The sequence below is a fragment of the Pseudophryne corroboree genome, chromosome 1 (assembly GCF_028390025.1).
Source record: "Pseudophryne corroboree isolate aPseCor3 chromosome 1, aPseCor3.hap2, whole genome shotgun sequence".
NCBI lineage: Eukaryota > Metazoa > Chordata > Amphibia > Anura > Myobatrachidae > Pseudophryne > Pseudophryne corroboree.
Genome location: NC_086444.1, coordinates 651,676,147 through 651,697,405, shown reverse-complemented (window position 1 = coordinate 651,697,405; position 21,259 = coordinate 651,676,147). Strand labels below are relative to the sequence as shown.

At 38.2% G+C, this 21,259-nt stretch overlaps 1 protein-coding gene across 1 annotated transcript in view; it reads left to right on the top strand.

Moving 5' to 3' along the window:
• PAX5 (paired box 5) overlaps positions 1-21,259 on the top strand; it is a 278,836-nt gene that overhangs the window by 250,845 nt on the left and 6,732 nt on the right. Inside the window, exon 8 of the mRNA XM_063914645.1 lies at positions 10,110-10,196. Coding sequence (XP_063770715.1) covers positions 10,110-10,196 — 87 coding nt within the window. The remainder of the gene's footprint in view (positions 1-10,109; positions 10,197-21,259) is intronic.

Sequence of the window (21,259 nt, the reverse complement as noted above, 5' to 3'; positions counted from 1 at the left end):
TGTGATATCCATAATACAATTCTAAAGTCAGACTGTGTGCAGCTCAATTTCTCTGGGTTAAATTAAATATCTCTTTATCCTACTGTAAGAGATCTACAGTATGTTAACTGGTGCTATTCATTATCCCACAGACACATGTGGAATACATGATGCACTAGGCAGACTAGACTATCCAGAGCCAAACACTATACAGAGCTAATCCTTCAAATTAAACATGTATTAGCATCTTCTGTCATTTTCAGGAGCCTAGTAGCCCCAAGAGTAATGTTATTGCTAATGCATTTAATGAATATGTAGTGTGATGTGCTGTTTCTTTACTGGTCAGGTATAACCATGACTCTGATTCACTCATGCACCCTCTACAAAATATATGCTGAATTTATGTTCAGCCAGTATGTGAGCAGAATAGTGCCCATAGTTCCAGGTGCTCATTCTTCACAACTAATAAGGTCCACTCCAGACATGTTTCAAAGTTTTTTCACTTAGGGCCTGATTCAGAGATGAATGCTTTAAAACAGCTGCTTCGTCTTAGTACATAGATGCCACCTGCCGGGTTCTCTGATTTGCTGCCGCAACCAAAGATGCCTCCAAAGATTGTAGATGACCAGTGTTCATCTGCATGAATATTGGTCATCTGAGTAACCCTCAGGTTACTCAGGATGGCATGGATTTTCACGCTGCATGAGTTAGTGAAGCAGTGTTCAAAGATGCAGCGTCACAGGGCCGAAACTAGGATTTTCAGCGCCCGGGGCAAGGCAGTAATTTGGCAAAAAAAAACAAAAAACACCCCCCTCCATACACACAAAAAAAAAACATATACAGAAATAAAATAAGACTAATTATAATAAAAAAATACAAATTAACACAAAAAAAAGGCATGGGTGTATGGCAGGTGTATAATGTACAGCAAAGAGTACACTGCCATCCCTCTGTCACAGGCACTAGTGCAGCATGTGATATGAGGACAGCACACTGACAGTGCATGGAGGCAGCTGCTGCCAGACATGGGTGTATGGTGCAACTCCCCGGACACACGGCTTATATCATTACCTGCCCTGGAGATGCTGCTCATTACACTGCAAGTGTGCCTGCCCCGCCAGCTGGGAATTTTAGTCCCACCCGTGTTATATAATGCATGACCGCGGCGGCTGCTTACCTCTGGCCCCCGGTGTCTCTCCTCCTCACGCTGGCTGCGCAGGCCCGGGGAGCAGTCCTCATCCACAGCCGACTGCTGCTCACCTTGCACCCGGCTATTCCTGCATGGCTCGCTGCACACGAAGCCCAGAGTGAGCCTGGGGCAGCCGGCACTGATTGGCTGCTGTCAGCACCCACGCCCAGGGCGTCACTGCGGAGGCGGCAGCTCTCCCAGGCAGTGGCTGTCAGTCAGTGCCTGGTGCTGGGCTGGCCGGGGCAGCGTGTAACCTGTGCTGCCAGTCTCAGCATTTTATTCAGTCCCGTGCGTTCGGCTCCTTGCAACCGCAGCCGCTGTGGAAGAAGGGTGTTAAGGGGTTAAAGTGACTGTCCTGGCACCCCATCTGATCCTGGGTCACACGCCCCCCTAGCCCCCCCCCCTAATTGCGGCCATGCACTGACCTTGGCACACCTAAAAAATGTGTCGGGATGCCCCCAATTTCCATGCATCCAAATGGCTGCAGCATGAAATGTGCTGGGGTTCTTTCTGGGGGCTGGGTTAATAAAATAGGTTGGAACACCCACTGTCGCAACTTTACGACCCCTGTCCTTTTGGCTCATAATGATTATATTAAAGTAGTATGAAAAATACATACATTTTTAAATAAAGTTTATGATTCTTGTTTGCAAGTAAAGCAAAAAAAAAAAAAGCAAGAAACTTTGTGTCTGGATCAAACGATGTTGTCATGGAAGGGAAGCAAATACATTTATATCTTTTCTGTGCATGGTAAAAACTGGCTGCTTTTTCATGTAGCCCAGAAATGTTAGCTTTATTTTTACACTGCAATTAAAATTTCTGTTGACACGTACCCCACCCAAATCTAAATCTCTCTGTACATGTTACATACATCTGCCTCACCTGCAGTGCAACATGGTTTTGCCCAGTTTCTTGCTTTTTTTTGCTTTGCTTATTGGGCCTAATTCAGACCTGATCGCTAGGCTGCATTTTCATCTGAACTGCGCATGCGTATGCACTGCATCGGTACGCAGTGCCGGGCAGCGACGAGATGGTGCGAGAAAAGCAATTGCACGGGCGATCGCAAGGTGACTAACATGAAGAGGGTTTGTGGGTGGCAACTTACCATTTTTAAGGAGTGTCCGGAGAAATGCAGGAGGGACCAGGCGTTTGGAGGGAGGGTTTCTGATGTCAGCTCCGTCCCTGATCATCGCACTGAAAGAGTAAGTCCTGGTCATTGCAGAGACTACACAAACTTTTATTTGTGCATCTCTCCTGCACATGCGATTGCACCCCTGCACAGCGAATTCCCCCTCCCCCGTAGGCGGCGACTACCTGATCGCAGGGATGCAAAAAACGCACCTTAGAGATCAGATCTGTATTAGGCCCATAGGTGGTCATTCCGAGTTTTGTTCGCTCGTTGCCGATTTTCGCTATATTGCGATTAGTCGCTTAATGTGCATGCGCAAGGTTCGCAGAGCGCATGCGCTTAGTTATTTTACACAAAAGTTAGGTATTTTACTCACGCATAACAAGGAATTTTCATCGTTCTGGTGATCGTACTGTGATTGACAGGAAGTGGGTGTTTCTGGGCGGAAACTGCCCGTTTTCTGGGAGTGTGCGAAAAAACGCTGGCGTTTCTGGGAAAAACGCGGGAGTGTCTGAAGAAACGGGGGAGTGTCTGGGCGAACGCTGGGTGTGTTTGTGACGTCAAACCAGGAACGAAACTGACTGAACTGATCGCAATGGCTGAGTAAGTCTGGAGCTACTCAGAAACTGCTAAGAAATTTCTATTCGCAATTGTGCTAATCTTTCGTTCGCAATTCTGCTAAGCTAAGATACACTCCCAGAGGGCGGCGGCTTAGCGTGTGCAATGCTGCTAAAAGCAGCTAGCGAGCGAACAACTCGGAATGAGGGCCATAGTACAAACATGAATCAGGCCCTATGTGAGTAAAACAATGCCAATATTATTGGAAATCATTTTATTATAAAATAATCTTAAATATTAATCTAATTATAACAATGTATAATATTATATTATGAAATGTCTGGCATAATACAGTGTGATGAAAATAAATCACAGCATTTTCTTTTATTAACCTTACTTTTAGGGGGACATGCAGATGCTTGTGGTTTCTTGTTTGCCCTTAGCATGCCAGATTAAATCATATCCACAGTTTATAACGATGTCTACATTTATTTACACACAAGGCAAGATGGCTTTCCTTACTTACAATGTATATAATACATGATATATATCAATCATACTTATTTAGTGTAATAGTCATCCAAGTGCTATACAGTGTTAAACATACAGTATTTTCCCCATTACAGACTTACAGCACAACCACTAATGAAGGAAAACTTTAAATGAATACCAGTTTTCTAATGATAGAAAAGTAGTCTCAGCAATAGGAATGATTACTGTAAGCTAAGTGTAGGGTTTGTTTTATTGAGAACATTTACATAGTTGACATCTAACGTTTTAGCATAATTCACGTGATGCTTTACATCAGATAGCACATTTTCTAGATGTCGATTTTGTGTGTATTAAATAGCTATTCTTTTATGTACCTTTTAATGTAAAATACAAGCTGCTTCTGTAAATGTAGTTGCTAAGTGCAGTGTTTAGCTTGATTCTCCATCCAGTCAAGCATAGCTTAACTCCCCAGATTATGATTGTTATTGGAAATTGCTGAAGAAATTTATGGTCCGTATGATTACTTTTACAAAGGAAAATGTAAGAAAGCAAATACAAAGTCATTCAATGCTGAAAATTTGAGAAGGATACACTATTTAGATATATTTAAGTAAAGGTAATTGGTACTAAGAATACCTAGGCATCTTAAAGACAGAATTAGAGCAACTCAAAATGTTAATTATTGCTTTAAGAGATTTCTTTTAATTAGTGTTTGAACGGGCATGAAACAAGCAGATCTGGATTTTTTAATGCCTAGGATTGCTTTCAGGCAAAAACATGAATGAAGGATAAGAATTTCATCACAGATGCTAGATGTCAGGGAACCATAAAAAATTAACAATTGGACTTTGTTGTCATAGTTCCTGACACCCTTTGTACTGTAGATCAGTAGTTCTCAAACATTCACATGTAAAAGGGACAGTGTATTATTCGGACCTCATCCCTTTCATTCTTCTGACATGTCCCAATAAATGGTTACCATAGGAATGTTTTGCAAATCTGAAGATTTGGAGACCCAAAAGCATCACAGGTTGCACAACAATGCTCTAGATGCTACTATATTAAATCTATTTGCATGAGAAAGCAGTTCTCGAAAGTGATCATTCCAACTTTCATATTTCATGACTCAAGGACCTCTGAGATATTAGAACTATAAAGTCACACCTAGGAAGTGCAATGGGCATCCTCTATTTTCTTTTGCTTCCAACTGTCAAAGTATACAATACCATTACAATTTTCTTTATCAATATCTATTTTATGATGTTAAAGATTGGTGTAGTCAGTCAACAGTTTTATAAAAGTTCTGCTAGTAGCGTATGTGTGCTAACAAGTGCTGACTAATGTCTTGCTGGAATCCAAGAGCTAGAACTTTGGACTTAAGAAAATTAATGTATTTTAATTTCAACACCTTCACCATGTGCCTATTTTTGTATTGTATTAAAGCCTATTTAGTCTCCATGAAAGGATTATTGCTTATTGGTCTGTCTGTTAGACATGTGAGCATCAACAGCCAATCACTGTATTTTAGCACAACTAAAAGTCTTTAGTGTTATCACAAATAATAGAATGCCGGGAATTTGTATTATGGGGGTAATTAAGACCTGATCGAAGCAGCAAATTTGTTAGCAGTTGGGCAAAACCATGTGCAATGCAGGGGCGGTAGATATAATATGTGCAGGGAGAGTTAGATTTGGGTGTGGTGTGTTCAAACTGAAATGTAAATTGCAGTGTAAAAATAAAGCAGCCAGTATTTACTCTGCACAGAAACAAAATAACCCACCCAAATCTAACTTTCTCTGCAAATGTTATATCTGCCCTGCCTGCAGTGCACATGATTTTGCCCAACTGCTAACACATTTGCTGCTACGATCAGGTCTGAATTACCCCCTATGTTTGAATGCAGGACTTTTAGCTCATTATAGTGTATCTAGAAAAAACATTATGCTTAACTTACCCATAACAACGCAGCAGACATTTTTTTCAAGGTCTGATTTGCATTCCCCACCAATCATCTTCCTCTAATTTTTTTGTTTACGTAGAAAACATATGAGGATTGGGCTAAGGAGGTAGTATTTTGTACAGTAGGAAGTAGAATAACTTACTTGTTGGTGTTGAATGTTTCCCCAAGCCATTGGCTAGTCTTTACCACATAAGGCTCACATGAGGTTGACAGTTAACTACTCAGGCATAAAAACTAGAGAATTGGAAACCTCAGCTTGTCAGGCAGTAGCACATCCCCAGAGATAGCTAGAGATGTGTGTTTGCAGAAGCAGTCAGTAAGGGGAAATTTGGTTCAAGAGAAGTAAGAGGAGATCAAACATTGAAACACAAGCATCTCTCAGCAATCAGTGTATAGGATATGAAACGATTACACCTTCACTCTGCAGATACACAATAGGACTGTAGCCTTTTTCTGAAAATTGTCATCATAGTATATCAAATAATTCAAATACTATTTGTGAAAAATAACTCCATGTCAGTGCACATAGCTTGTTGTGGTCATTGTTATTGGATATCAGGAAACATTAAAAGAAGAAGAAAAAAAAATAGTTTTGTATCACAAACCTAGGAGCGAACTATTTGTGTGTGCTTATGTTACTTCACATGTATGAATAAAAACTGCACAGTGCCTACATAGCTGGCTCTTATGGTGGTAATATAATTATCACTCCCAACCCCACTAGTTCCTTTTCCTCCACCCTGTAGACCTATCCTACAAAACTTATAACCTTAGTCTCCTCTATCACCTGCTTCCCTCTCTTCCCCTACCTAATGTTGTTACTATCCCTAAAATATTAATTACTCCAATTCTACTATAACAGAATGTATAAGTGGCAATGTTAACACGTGATACAGAATATTTAATAAGATTGATGAACAGGATTTTACAGTATATAAACCATGATATTTTCAGTAAAATGTATACAGATATACTTGCACACAGCTAGATTTTTTATGTTTATTTTGTTTCCTTAATTGAACTACAAAGTTACATTTATTGAATCGCAAAGAAAGAGATACTTTGATTTATGTTGTTTTGATAAAATACAGTCAAAAATGCATCTTACTGCATTTTGCATCCGATGATGAAGTTAGATTCATTTTATGAGTATTTTGAGGCTGATACAGAGATGAACACAAATGGTGTCGCAGCTGTAAATGTGTACACATCAGCCATGCAAACATATGTTGCTGCCTCCAGGATTTGTATCCAGATGCCCACTGAAGACATCTCTGACCACTGCCATTGGACGCACATCAAGCTAACATCTGAGTAGCTCTATGCCTGTGCAGCATGGCTGCAGGAAGTAAGATGCCAGAGACATTTCTAAAGCGTATGGGATTGCAATCACAAGCAGTCCCTGAAACACCCGTTATGCCCATGTTTTTGCTGCCGCTTCCTATTATCTCTCACAAATTGTCCCTGACTGTCAATCACTTTGCAAATAAATTCCCTCTGTGACCACTGTCACAAGACCATCATTGAAACACAGAAACATGGAATATGACAACAGATAAGAACCACTTGGCCCATCTAGTCTCCCCTAAACACATCTACACACAAACACACACCAGCCCACATCCATTGCATACATGTGAATTGATTTTCTCTCCCTTTCCACCCATTACCTCACGATTCATCTTGAATTCTGTATGTATGAACTGACCTTTTTTTTCTTGTTACCAATTACCTTACGACTGCATGTCATATATGCACACACCACTCACATATACGAATACAGTGACCAACAATGAACAGCACCATACGTATGACATACAAACTTTCTTGCTGTATCTACCAGGGGGCCAGATTTATTAATCCTGGTGAAGTGATAAAGTGGAAGGTGATAATGCACCAGCCAATCAGCTCCTAACTTCCATGTTACAGGCTGGGTTTGAAAAATTACAGTTAGGAGCTGATTGGCTGGTGTGTTATCACCTTCCACTTTATCACTTCACAAGGCTTAATAAATCTGCCCCAGGGTTAGAGGGGTACCCACATGTCATATTTGGCTTGCTGAAGTTCAGAGAAGCGCCTGAGTATATCCTATACACCCACAACAGTTTGAAGCTGCTCAATCAGTTTGGCAGCACTTATCAGGTGCATAAAAGGGAGGGTTCACAACAAACAGAAAGGGAGGTGCTTCCCCCCCTGGTATCCCCCTGCACACCAAATAGTACTTGCAACAATACATGACAACTATATGGTAATAGAAATTCAGAGATATTTGTTGCATATATTTGCAAGTACATGGTAAGCTGATGAGCCCCTTCACAGCTTCTCTGATTATTGGCAGTCCCTACACTGCATGGTAACATTGCCCACTTAGGGCCATATAATTATCTACTGTAAGGCTTCATGATAAAGGCCCATACTGAAATATATCCAAATTGAGGGGAAGCTTACCTAGGAGCAACCCCTGGGATCTCCGATTAGCACTACAGGAACCAGCATGCCTTTCAAATGTTGATCCAATACAATGCCTCTCACAAATGCACACACAGTGGAAGCTGCTCAATCAGTTTGGGAGCACTTATCTGGTGCATGAAAGGGAGGGGGCACAGCAAACAAAAAACAGGAAGGAGCTAAGAATATACAAACTCCACACAGTTAGGGCCAGGGTGGGAATCAAACTCAGTGCTGTATGGCAGTAATGCTAAGCATTACATGATCCATACTGCCCGACTATCATATCCCTTGATCAGTGGGACTTAGACACATTTGCAGACCACCTATAATCATTCAGCTGCAAAAAAAATGAGTTTGTATACTGTACGTCAGAGCAGGGGTGGTAGGAAGTATAAATGTTATTTTTCTCTGTTGTTACTCAAACATCTAGCATCCTATGTCTGTCATGTGAAATCCATTTCTCAGTGATCTTTGGACAAGTATCTATATTTTATTCCAATCTGTAGTAAATAAATGGAGATGAATGTAAGTGCTAAACCCACTGACTTGCCCAAATTTGCAAAATCCACAGAATTGCACAAATTGTGACCTCACACAGTTTTCAAACACAAATGGGTTTGCAGAGTGGTAAAGCAAACTTTTTTTTTTGTTCCCCAACAAACAAATATACTTTGGCAGAAAGTTGGATACATCAGTCCAAAATGAATGCCTATTTTTGTGTGTCTTAATAAACTTCATACAGTAAGTCAGCAAGAGGGTTCTGCTGTTAAATATAAAAAAAATGACATTAAATTTGTTTTTGCTGTTTAAAATCCTCTTGAATCTGGTTTTATTCACCTCAAATCAATGTAACGTTATACCTACCATAGTATACAGGTAGAGTATCCCTTATCCAAAATTAAAAATCCCACATTTTTGAGTCCCCTACTGAGATAATGACATACAGTATACGTATATTATATATTATGTGCATATATAGATATATAATATTATATATATATATATATATATATATATATATATATATATATATATATGTCATTATATCAGTAGGGAACCAAAAATGTGGGATTTTGGATACTCAACCTGTACTATTGTTCTTATGAATATTGTGTGGAACAAGAGAGGACAGTTTGCTGAGTTTCACCATTATATTCCCTACCACTGACGTTGTGTTTTGTGAAACGGCTGATGCATTTTATTTGATTTACTTGCTGTATAAGTGACTGAGATATTAGTGTGTTTCCTGGCAATACAAAAGCATTGACTTCATTTCTCATGTGTGGGAGCAGGTTTGTGTGACAAATAAACATTCAGAATGAAAACAAGCAAAAGGGTATAGCGGTAGGTTGAACCCAACATTCCAGCATGGCGGTACTGTGCTGTAAAGCATTATCACTATCTCAGCCTTACAAATTTAACCATAATGGTAAGACATCCTGTTTAAAGTTGTAAATCTGAGATGACGATAATGCTTTACAACGCAGTACGACATGTCATCGTGTTGAGATCGACCTCTGTCCCCCTTCTGCTTGTCGATATTCTAAGTGTCGACAACTTACTAGCATCCCATGGGAATATCTTTTGTTTGTATTGCTATAATTAATGCACTAGTTATTACAACAATGACTTTCCAGTGTATTTTAGCCCAAACAGATAATTACTGAAAAAAAATATTTTGGGGCAATGTTTTTAAAAAAAACCTAATAATTATGATAAAAAAATACTAATTTACATCACAGTAAAGTGTTTGAATATTTCCCACCTAACTAGATAATGCTAATGTCAAGTACCAAAAAATAATTGTGTTTCATAGTGATCAAAGCATGACTGTAAAATGTGTAGAAAAAAGGTGAAATCAGGTAGGCAAAGCTTCATTACTGTTTACATAGCTATGTAGCAAATGCAGTGATGAATATTCAGAAGTCTGTGCTACTACTACTAGTCACAGTTACATAGAGTATCCATAGATGTTTTCCCCTAGTACAGTCTAGGAAAAATGACATAGGAATTTGTTGGTGCTTGCCTTCTTTTTCCATGCACTATGCCTGGCTTGATTCTCCATTGTACACTGATTGTTTGGCTTTTTTTTTTTTTTTTGCATATTAGAACAGATTTTTAAATGAATTCCCTGACAATGTATCAATAAGTCTATGAATTGTTGAATCACAACCACTTAGATCTTAGAAAATCCATATCTTTGTATATGTTCTTTCATGTCTCCCCGTCTCAAAACGTCCTTCTCATTTTCTGGTTTCCAGAAGCCAGAATGAAACACTGGATAATTTGATACTTCTAATACTATAATACTATTGAATACTTAAACATATGAAATTTTGTTTACATTTAAGGGAGCGATTTCTCTGGGAGTCCGTACAGCCATCCACAGTATTCTTCATATAACGATTCCTGGAGATTTCCTAACCCTGGATTACTAGGTGCGTATGATAACTACTCCTTTAACATATATAATCTAAATGAATTTGGATAAATATTGTAATCTGTAACTTGTGTTTTTATTACTTCATTATATAATTATACCTCTCCCAATAGTCCTAAAACTTTTATATAGGTATATTATTATTATTATTATTATTATTATTATTATTTATTGTGGCATAAGGGTTCTGTAGTGCAGTGTATAATGATAGAACATAGAACTAATAACATAGGGGTCTCTTTACTAAGCCTAGGATCGAGATAAGGTGGACAGAAACTAAATACCAGCCAATCAGCTCCTGTCATTTTTCAAATACAGCCTGTAACATGGCAGTTAGGAGCTGATTGGCTGGTACTCTACCTCTGTCCTCTTTATCTCTCTCCAAGGCTTAGTAAATAGACCCCATAGATACAAGTGAACAATATAGACAGTTACATACAGCATATTAACATATATGCATAATTACAACCCAGCTACATAGTAAAATACAACATAGAAAGGGTCCTGCTAGAGAGAGAGCTTACAGTCTAAAGGATTAAAAAATCTTCCATTTTATTTCCAGTTTTATCTAGCACACTGAAATGTATGTCTATAAAACACATGCATTCATAGATTTTAACTACATTTGAGGGGTGCCCAGAATTTTTGTTCATAGGGCTGCAGACCTGGGAATGCCCTGAGAATTGTACATTTCCAAACATGTTATCCATATACACGAAGTGTAGACAAAACTTGTAACAATGTAGAAGCCAACATGAAAACTGTAAAGTTGGGCAAAAAGATAGTGTTCAGCACAAAAGTGGGTGTGGTATATACATTTTGGGAATGATATTCTTATTTGGGTGCGACTTTACTCTGGAATACTGTATTGCATGAATTCACTGGATAAAGTTGTTTTAATAATTGGCAATAAATACAGTAATGGCACATCAGAGACATGAGGCATTATTAGGCACACCAGAGACAGAATTGTGTACATCAATGCAACTGCTAATGCCAAACAAGTAGCAATTCTTGTGTTAAATTCCAAATATACAGCATATATAATATTTATATTTAATTAATGCTGCTCAGGAATGAAATGAATGGCACAATTTCTTGTGGCCATGATGGTGTATGTAATCACAGCTGAGCTGGACTTTAATATTAATAACAGTGCTGTTTCTGCTGGGTAGATTTATCTATCTATCTATCTATCTATCTATCTATCTATCTATCTATCTATCTATCTATCTATCTATATTACATTGCCTACCAAACAGACTTTTCTGTAATACATTACATTATTTGAAATTAAATTGATGGTATTTATGCCTCATGAGCTATGTCATAGTTGAACTATCCAATAAGAACTGTCTAAAGATCTTAACTGCAATATGACAATGTATCCTATGTACAGCAGATGGTAAATGCAGAGTCTTAAATACCACCTGGAAACTTACGTGATTAATAAATACCCCCTGAGTCTAATTTCCTCATTAAGTGAAATTGTGAATATATCTCAATACATTTGAATAGCTTTTCAAATGACAAATCTGTGAGAAAAAGAGCTGTATACATTTTTGAGTTTTTCGTTAGCTGCTGTTACTGAGATATGCTTTTGTTATTTAACAGTGTATTCCATTATATGTGCATTCATTTTCTGTGATAAATAGTATTTATATAGTATTTATTTTACTGTGTGATTGCTGTATTGCAGTAATATTTATGTACACATTACATAATTCAATAACCCACATGGTGTGCCAGTCGGGACCTTACATATGTCAAAACAATGTAAAATTAGGTCATAAATTATATTTGATGTTAAAAATATAAATTCAGTTCTTTAACAGTAATTAACTGCCTAGATTATGTATATATTCAGACATTCCCAATCTTCAAATGTAATATATATATATATATATATATATATATGTTTTGTGCAAAAAAGATAGTATAGCGCCACTTGTGAGGTTAAAATCTCAGTAAAACTATATGAATGAATTATAAACTTTTGTTAAAAAAGCTACAAGCCCACGTAACCTTTTAAAATGGTGTCAGCCCATCCCTAAAAATACAACACTGGTATGGAATTGTTAGAGAGTATAAAAAATGGGGGGATAGAGGTACTGGCGACGAGTGTGGCTAAAAACAATGTTTTTGTATGCTTATAATTAGAAGCCAAAATATATTATAAAATTATAAAAATAGATTTTAATATATACGAGAATAAAACAGTTTCAAAGAATGGTTTTAAAAACAAGAATAAAAAACTTTTGTCAATAAACGAGAAATATAAAAGGATAAGGATAGGAATTCAGAACTTTACTTGAAAACAGTGGGTGGTGACCACCCACTGTTTTCAAGCTAAGTTCTGAATTCCTATCCTTTTATATTTCTCGTTTATTGACAAAAGTTTTTTATTCTTGTTTTTAAAACCATTCTTTGAAACTGTTTTACTCTCGTATATATTAAAATCTATTTTTATAATTTTATAATATATTTTGGCTTCTAATTATAAGCATACAAAAACATTGTTTTTAGCCACACTCGTCGCCAGTACCCCTATCCCCCCATTTTATATATATATATATATATATATATATATATATATATATATATTCAGACATTCCCTTTCTTAAAATTTTTATCATATTAAAGAGATACTGACTTTAGTAAGTGCACTTTGACCCTTTCTCATAGTTAATACTATGTCGGCTTTATTTTTGAGACATCTTCAACACTTATCAAAGGAAAATACGCTTAACACCTTAACACTGCTGTCAAAAATTAGTCCACTTTGACTTTGCATAAAATAATTAGGATTTTTTTCAGCATAATTTGCACAAATGAGATAAGTAGAAATTCCAATTAATTGTCAGCACTCAACTACATTATTATTTTTGCCTAAGAGGTTTCAAGATTTACTGAAAGGCAAAAAACTGTATGACCTAATTCAGATAAATCAATTTTATTTCTCAATTCTGCGTTTATGTTTGCGTTATTAAGTCAGTAATCCCATGCATATTTCTAAAACAATAAACTTAAGTATGCATAAATGTAATAGTAGCAAATTATTTATTATTATACAGCAGAACTTATGTCAAAAGAGCCATTCAAATAATCATATATACAAAAATATATACAGGATACAGTATATAGTTGATTACCTGTAATCTTCTTAGAGTATTACATTATCCGCAATAGGATATGGAATGTATACACTTTTTTCCAAAATATTTTACTAATAAAAAGAATGCTTTAATTTCACCCAGCCAGTGATATTTACCAAAGCTAGTTGGCAACAAAAATGTAAAGCCTAATTGGTTGCCGTGGGCAACACTTTTTTCCCTGTATATTTAAAATGTGTCTTCATAAATTTCTTTTGATAATGAGAGCAATCTATTAACAGTAAAAATTTACTAAGTTGAACACAAAAAGTAAAGGTACTTGCATAATTGATTTTAATACCAGATTGAATTTTTTAACATTTGTCAGAAAAATACAAAAGTGCAAAATAATAAAACAATCTACTGTATGTCATGCATGGGACATAGCCAGAAATTTGTGGGCCCCATAGCAACATTTTGAAGGGGCCCCTGTCCCAATGCTACTAAAGAGACATCTCTCCACAACAGTTGTTAATGTTATGCTACATAGTAGTGCCCTCGATTATTTTATGAACCGCAGTAGTGGCCAAGTTCACATTTTTGGGTCCCCAGTACATATCAATTTACATACCATACACATACCAATTCACATTATGATATACAGTGACCCAGCCCAGTTCATATTATACCACACTATAGTGACTCCACTTCATATTGTGCCATATTACAGTGCCCTAATGCATATTATGAAACATTATAATGTCCTCCAGTTCATTTTTTATCACATTACAATAAGCAGGTCCAGGGGCGTAATTAGATATATTGTTGGTCCCAAGGCAAAAGTTTGTAAGGGCCCCTATGTACCTCACAATGGTGAAAAATGTGTATAAGACATGTAACTTTGACAGGGAGGGTGGCCCCTCTCAGCTCTGGGCCCCATAGCAGCTACACTCCCTGCACCCATGGTAGCTACGCCCCTGATGTCTTGATGAAATAAAAGTACAATACCAAATACCAAGTGTTTTTATATGTCATAGAAACTCCATGTTGATTGTATTTTTTTTTAACAGTGGTACTGTAATTACAGTACTTTAGTCATTATCAGAGATGATTTATAATATCACCTATTTATTGTCCTGGAACATATTTGTGGTAGAGTTGTCAACAGACTTCTATTCAAAATAAATGATGTGGTTCTTGTTGGTCAAAATTCACTTCTTGTTGAATTTTTGGTAGGCTGTGGATGGTTGTAATAATAAAACATGAATAAATATTAACTTCTCTCAGCACTCTTTAGTATACTTGCACACATTCCCAAATGTGACAAATATAAATAAATTAAGGCAATATCAAGACCTATCCAAACCCCACCCCTGTCCATTTATACTACATTAATGTTGGATGAGATCATATCTCTTTTCTGCTAACCAAGCCTCTTTTGCATGAAAGAAATAGAAAGTGTCCTTCGAAATCAGGAGTGTTGGATGGTATGGTATATTTAGAGTATTGTAGTATAAGAAAAGGCAAGGATATAACCTATGGCTCTGTGTGCTGATGTTATTACAAAGATGAAGTGCTGAACTTAATTTGCAGTTCTTTATAACCATAAAATATTACTCATTGTGATCATGTTAACATTTCTATCTACTAATTTAAATTATATTATGTTGTGCTCAATATTACATCTATACAATTAGTTAAGTATTGTTCCTAATAATTATAAACATATAGTTCATCAATGGGTCTGATTGTGGAAAGGCACACTATGCTGTTATAGGATATATTGCATTTATGTAGAAACTGTATTACACAGATTCGTGTATGGAAAATATTATGTATTTATACAATCCTTGAAGAACTACTGATGTAACCAGGATTTGACTTGCTGAAGTGTGGAAAAGCTTTAATGGAAAGTGATGTTCTTGCAGGAAGCCTGCAACCTCCATGTAGATTGGTAGTGGTCCGAGAGGAAGCACAGACATGGACTGTAGGATATTTTTAAGGCTGGTTAACACACACAGGCTGAACCTAGATAATGGCAAGAGCTGGTTAATGAAAAAAAATGATTCAATTTCATGCTGGTTTGGTCTAAGAACTTCCTTACCATTTTCCTCATTATTTCCCAACTTGATGTTCAACTTAAAGGATTTCATTTAATACAATGTTCCTGTTCTTTTGCAGTAGATGTGACTTGTACATGTGTAATTTAACAGCTAGTGGCAGGAATCCTGAGATTAAATGCATATTTCCAGTTTAGATCCATCCATCCTGCAGAATTCTGTGTATACGAATGATATACATATGTGGAATGCCTCACCTGGAATTTTTCTCATTAACATGACAATGCAGTTTATACTTTTTATTTTTAGTTTTTTACTCTTTATAACCTCTTAAAAGTCATTTACAACAGTGTAGTGATAGTGTGAGAAAAGATAAGTGCTGCAGGGGTTAACAGTGTTTGTATTCTATTTTATGCTAAATAAAAGGCACACAGTATATAGCCATTTTGAATAGCACTCAAAATTGAGACCATATTCTTAGGTCACAAAACCCCAAGGTGTTTGTCTTCATTTCACATTAAAGAGTACTCCAGTCCAAAATGTGATTGAATTTCACCAATTTGATGGTCACAAACATATTTGTTGTAGAATTGTCAACAAACCCCAATAGAAATTTGTAGATCATATACAATTTTCACTGTTCATGTTTGATGTTTGAGTTTGGAATTTGCATTAACATGTGTTTTTTTTTTTACACTAAATATTTGTAATTACTAAAAAAATATTTTAGCCCTTTTTTTGCATCAAATTATTTTGTTTAAAGTTTCCTATGCAAGTCTCATTTTCAAGTTTTGCAGCTTGCAATAAAAAAAACCTGCCAAAAAAATTCACATATAAGCTTATACAGGTTGAGCATCCTATATCCAAATATTCCGAAATATGGAATATTCCGAAATACGGAATTTTTTGAGTGAGATAGTGAAACCTTTGTTTTCAGATGGCTCAATGTACACAAACGTTGTTTAATACACAAAGTTATTAAAAATAGTGTATTAAATGACCTTCAGGCTGTGTGTATGAGGTGTATATGAAACATAAATGAATTATGTAAATGTACACACACTTTGTTTAATGAACAAAGATTAAAAATATTGGCTAAAATTACCTTCAGGCTGTGTGTATAAGGTGTATATGAAACATAAATGTATTCTGTGCTTAGACTTGGGTCCCATCGCCATGATATCTCATTATGGTATGCAATTATTCCAAAATACAGAAAAATCCGATATCCAAAATACTTCTGGTCCCAAGCATTTTGGATAAGGGATACTCAACCTGTATGTGTATGAGCTGATTTGTTTTTGTACAGTATGAACAGGCTCAGTGGTCAAACAAATTAAGAATGATCCAGGAGCATTTTCCACCTGCCTCAGATGCTACAGTACATGAAGCAAATGGGCAGCAGTCAGCTTGGTCATAAATTGGACAGGCCCATAGACCACGTTGCCCATCTGACACTGGCAAAGACCATCCCTGTGTTATTTATTAACTAACTGTTATAAATGCCATAGCAGAATATGTAAAAAATTAGTCATGTGACAAAAGTGACCACTATTCCCCAAAAATTATATTTGATTATATAAAACTAAATCTTCAGAGAGACTGATATCAAGATAGGTGACTTGTTAACAAAAAAAACCCCACTTTCTATTTATATACAAAGGCTTTGGGTAACATCTAAATGCTGTAAGTTTTATCCCAATTGTGATTACAGTTTTGCCAAAAAAAAAAAGAACCTATAGTATTTATACATATTTTCTAAATGGCAGTAACCTATTTTCATATGAGCCTTTTTATTGTGCATACGATTTACTGTACAATGTCAGCTAAGTTAATAACGGAATATTTAACCTTATTTTCAATTGAACTTTTGTAATGGAATTTTGAGAAGGAATATGACTTTGACCTGGACTTTCTTTTGCCCTGCAAAGCGGTTTCCAAAATCATGTATATTGATTTAGATTGTGATAGCAAATTAAATATTTTATATCCTAATTAAAGGTGACAGAAGTGTCCTTTAAAAATATAAAAATATATCAATAGAAGAAATATACTGTAGCAAACACTTTTTTAATTTTATTAATTTGACTTTTTGAAGAAATAATAGAAAATATTTATATGTTTAGTGGAAATGTCTTTTTAGTGAGTTACAAAAATATAATGAAGTTATTAAATAGTCTTGAAATAAAAAAATATGATAAAGCTTTATGCATTTCCTTGTGACATGTTGACTGATAATCACTGCAACTATACATAATTAATGATGGGGTAAAGTGTTTTGGGACTCAAAGTAAATATTTTGCAAAACATTTTCCCTTGTATGACATCATTATATGGGAGCTATGTATTAATTTTATGTCACTATACACAGATAACATATTCAGTGGCTTGCACATCAAGGTACATCACAAAAGCCTTTGTTATTACATTGGAACACAGAATAACTGCTATGCGATACAGAGTTGTTGTCTGGCTTGGATGTGGTTCTGTTGCCTCATTACTGATGTTTAAGAAAAGGAAGACTACAAGTCTGCTCCACTCAACTGTTTCTAGTAATCTTGTGTTTCCAACAATTTTATAAATGTCTATGTTATAACAGTCCATAATGGATCTAAAAGAGGCTTAAAGTTAAGTTTCACAATACAAGAAGAAAGTGAGTCCACTACTATAACAACACCTCCTAACAGGTTCAGTATGATTGCCCGGCGGATGGGATGCCTGCAGTCACAATACCGATGCTGGTATCCCGATGTTTGAAATCCCAGCAATGCAAGGTAGGTATGTTCCCCTCTCTCCCCTACCCCCTAATTCTAACATTCCCTTCTCTCAGCCTTACCCCCTTAGTGCCTAACCCTAACCTCCACAGGTGGTGCCTAAACCTAACCTCTCCTTCCCCGCAGCCTAACCATAACTCTACCCCCTGAGTGTCTAAACCTGACCTCCCCCCAGTAGTGCCTAACCCTAACACCCCCTTCCCCGCAGCCTAAACCTAACCCCCACACCACAGCCTAACCCTAACCCCCACACATAAACATAACCCCCACCATCTGCCATAACCCTAACCAGGCCTCTAAACTTATGGTTGGGATGCTGACTGTCAGGATTTTGGTGTCAGTCTCCTGACTCTGTTAGGATTCCAACATCAGCATTGTGATGGGATTCGGGATTCTGGTACCGGTATTTTGACTTCCAGGATCCTGACAGTCGGCATCTTAACAGCATCCCCTCCTGACTTCCCTGCTACTCCTAATACTGACCCTGCAGCACAATATACATAGAACAAAAGAAAGAGGATATGAAAAACCAAATAATTGTTTTTTTAAACCCAAAACATCTATCAGTACAATAGCTGTAATATATCACTGTAATCCAAAGTGAGAGTCCCTTTAAATGAATGCACTAGTTACTAGAGATGAGCGCCGGAAATTTTTCGGGTTTTGTGTTTTGGTTTTGGGTTCGGTTCCGCGGCCGTGTTTTGGGTTCGACCGCGTTTTGGCAAAACCTCACCGAATTTTTTTTGTCGGATTCGGGTGTGTTTTGGATTCGGGTGTTTTTTTCAAAAAACCCTAAAAAACAGCTTAAATCATAGAATTTGGGGGTCATTTTGATCCCAAAGTATTATTAACCTCAAAAACCATAATTTACACTCATTTTCAGTCTATTCTGAATACCTCACACCTCACAATATTATTTTTAGTCCTAAAATTTGCACCGAGGTCGCTGTGTGAGTAAGATAAGCGACCCTAGTGGCCGACACAAACACCGGGCCCATCTAGGAGTGGCACTGCAGTGTCACGCAGGATGGCCCTTCCAAAAAAACCCTCCCCAAACAGCACATGACGCAAAGAAAAAAAGAGGCGCAATGAGGTAGCTGACTGTGTGAGTAAGATAAGCGACCCTAGTGGCCGACACAAACACCGGGCCCATCTAGGAGTGGCACTGCAGTGTCACGCAGGATGGCCCTTCAAAAAAACCCTCCCCAAACAGCACATGACGCAAAGAAAAAAAGAGGCGCAATGAGGTAGCTGACTGTGTGAGTAAGATAAGCGACCCTAGTGGCCGACACAAACACCGGGCCCATCTAGGAGTGGCACTGCAGTGTCACGCAGGATGGCCCTTCCAAAAAACCCTTCCCAAACAGCACATGACGCAAAGAAAAAAAGAGGCGCAATGAGGTAGCTGACTGTGTGAGTAAGATAAGCGACCCTAGTGGCCGACACAAACACCGGGCCCATCTAGGAGTGGCACTGCAGTGTCACGCAGGATGGCCCTTCCAAAAAACCCTCCCCAAACAGCACATGACGCAAAGAAAAAAAGAGGCGCAATGAGGTAGCTGACTGTGTGAGTAAGATAAGCGACCCTAGTGGCCGACACAAACACCGGGCCCATCTAGGAGTGGCACTGCAGTGTCACGCAGGATGGCCCTTCCAAAAAACCCTCCCCAAACAGCACATGACGCAAAGAAAAAAAGAGGCGCAATGAGGTAGCTGACTGTGTGAGTAAGATAAGCGACCCTAGTGGCCGACACAAACACCGGGCCCATCTAGGAGTGGCACTGCAGTGTCACGCAGGATGGCCCTTCCAAAAAACCCTACCCAAAAAGCACATGACGCAAAGAAAAAAAGAGGCGCAATGAGGTAGCTGACTGTGTGAGTAAGATAAGCGACCCTAGTGGCCGACACAAACACCGGGCCCATCTAGGAGTGGCACTGCAGTGTCACGCAGGATGGCCCTTCCAAAAAACCCTCCCCAAACAGCACATGACGCAAAGAAAAAAAGAGGCGCAATGAGGTAGCTGACTGTGTGAGTAAGATAAGCGACCCTAGTGGCCGACACAAACACCGGGCCCATCTAGGAGTGGCACTGCAGTGTCACGCAGGATGGCCCTTCCAAAAAACCCTCCCCAAACAGCACATGACGCAAAGAAAAAAAGAGGCGCAATGAGGTAGCTGACTGTGTGAGTAAGATAAGCGACCCTAGTGGCCGACACAAACACCGGGCCCATCTAGGAGTGGCACTGCAGTGTCACGCAGGATGGCCCTTCCAAAAAACCCTCCCCAAACAGCACATGACGCAAAGAAAAATAAAAGAAAAAAGAGGTGCAAGATGGAATTGTCCTTGGGCCCTCCCACCCACCCTTATGTTGTATAAACAGGACATGCACACTTTAACCAACCCATCATTTCAGTGACAGGGTCTGCCACACGACTGTGACTGATATGACGGGTTGGTTTGGACCCCCCCCCCAAAAAAGAAGCAATTAATCTCTCCTTGCACAAACTGGCTCTACAGAGGCAAGATGTCCACCTCATCATCATCCTCCGATATATCACCGTGTACATCCCCCTCCTCACAGATTATCAATTCGTCCCCACTGGAATCCACCATCTCAGCTCCCTGTGTACTTTGTGGAGGCAATTGCTGCTGGTCAATGTCTCCGCGGAGGAATTGATTATAATTCATTTTAATGAACATCATCTTCTCCACATTTTCTGGATGTAACCTCGTACGCCGATTGCTGACAAGGTGAGCGGCGGCACTAAACACTCTTTCGGAGTACACACTTGTGGGAGGGCAATTTAGGTAGAATAAAGCCAGTTTGTGCAAGGGCCTCCAAATTGCCTCTTTTTCCTGCCAGTATAAGTACGGACTGTGTGACGTGCCTACTTGGATGCGGTCACTCATATAATCCTCCACCATTCTTTCAATGTTGAGAGAATCATATGCAGTGACAGTAGACGACATGTCCGTAATCGTTGTCAGGTCCTTCAGTCCGGACCAGATGTCAGCATCAGCAGTCGCTCCAGACTGCCCTGCATCACCGCCAGCGGGTGGGCTCGGAATTCTGAGCCTTTTCCTCGCACCCCCAGTTGCGGGAGAATGTGAAGGAGGAGATGTTGACAGGGCGC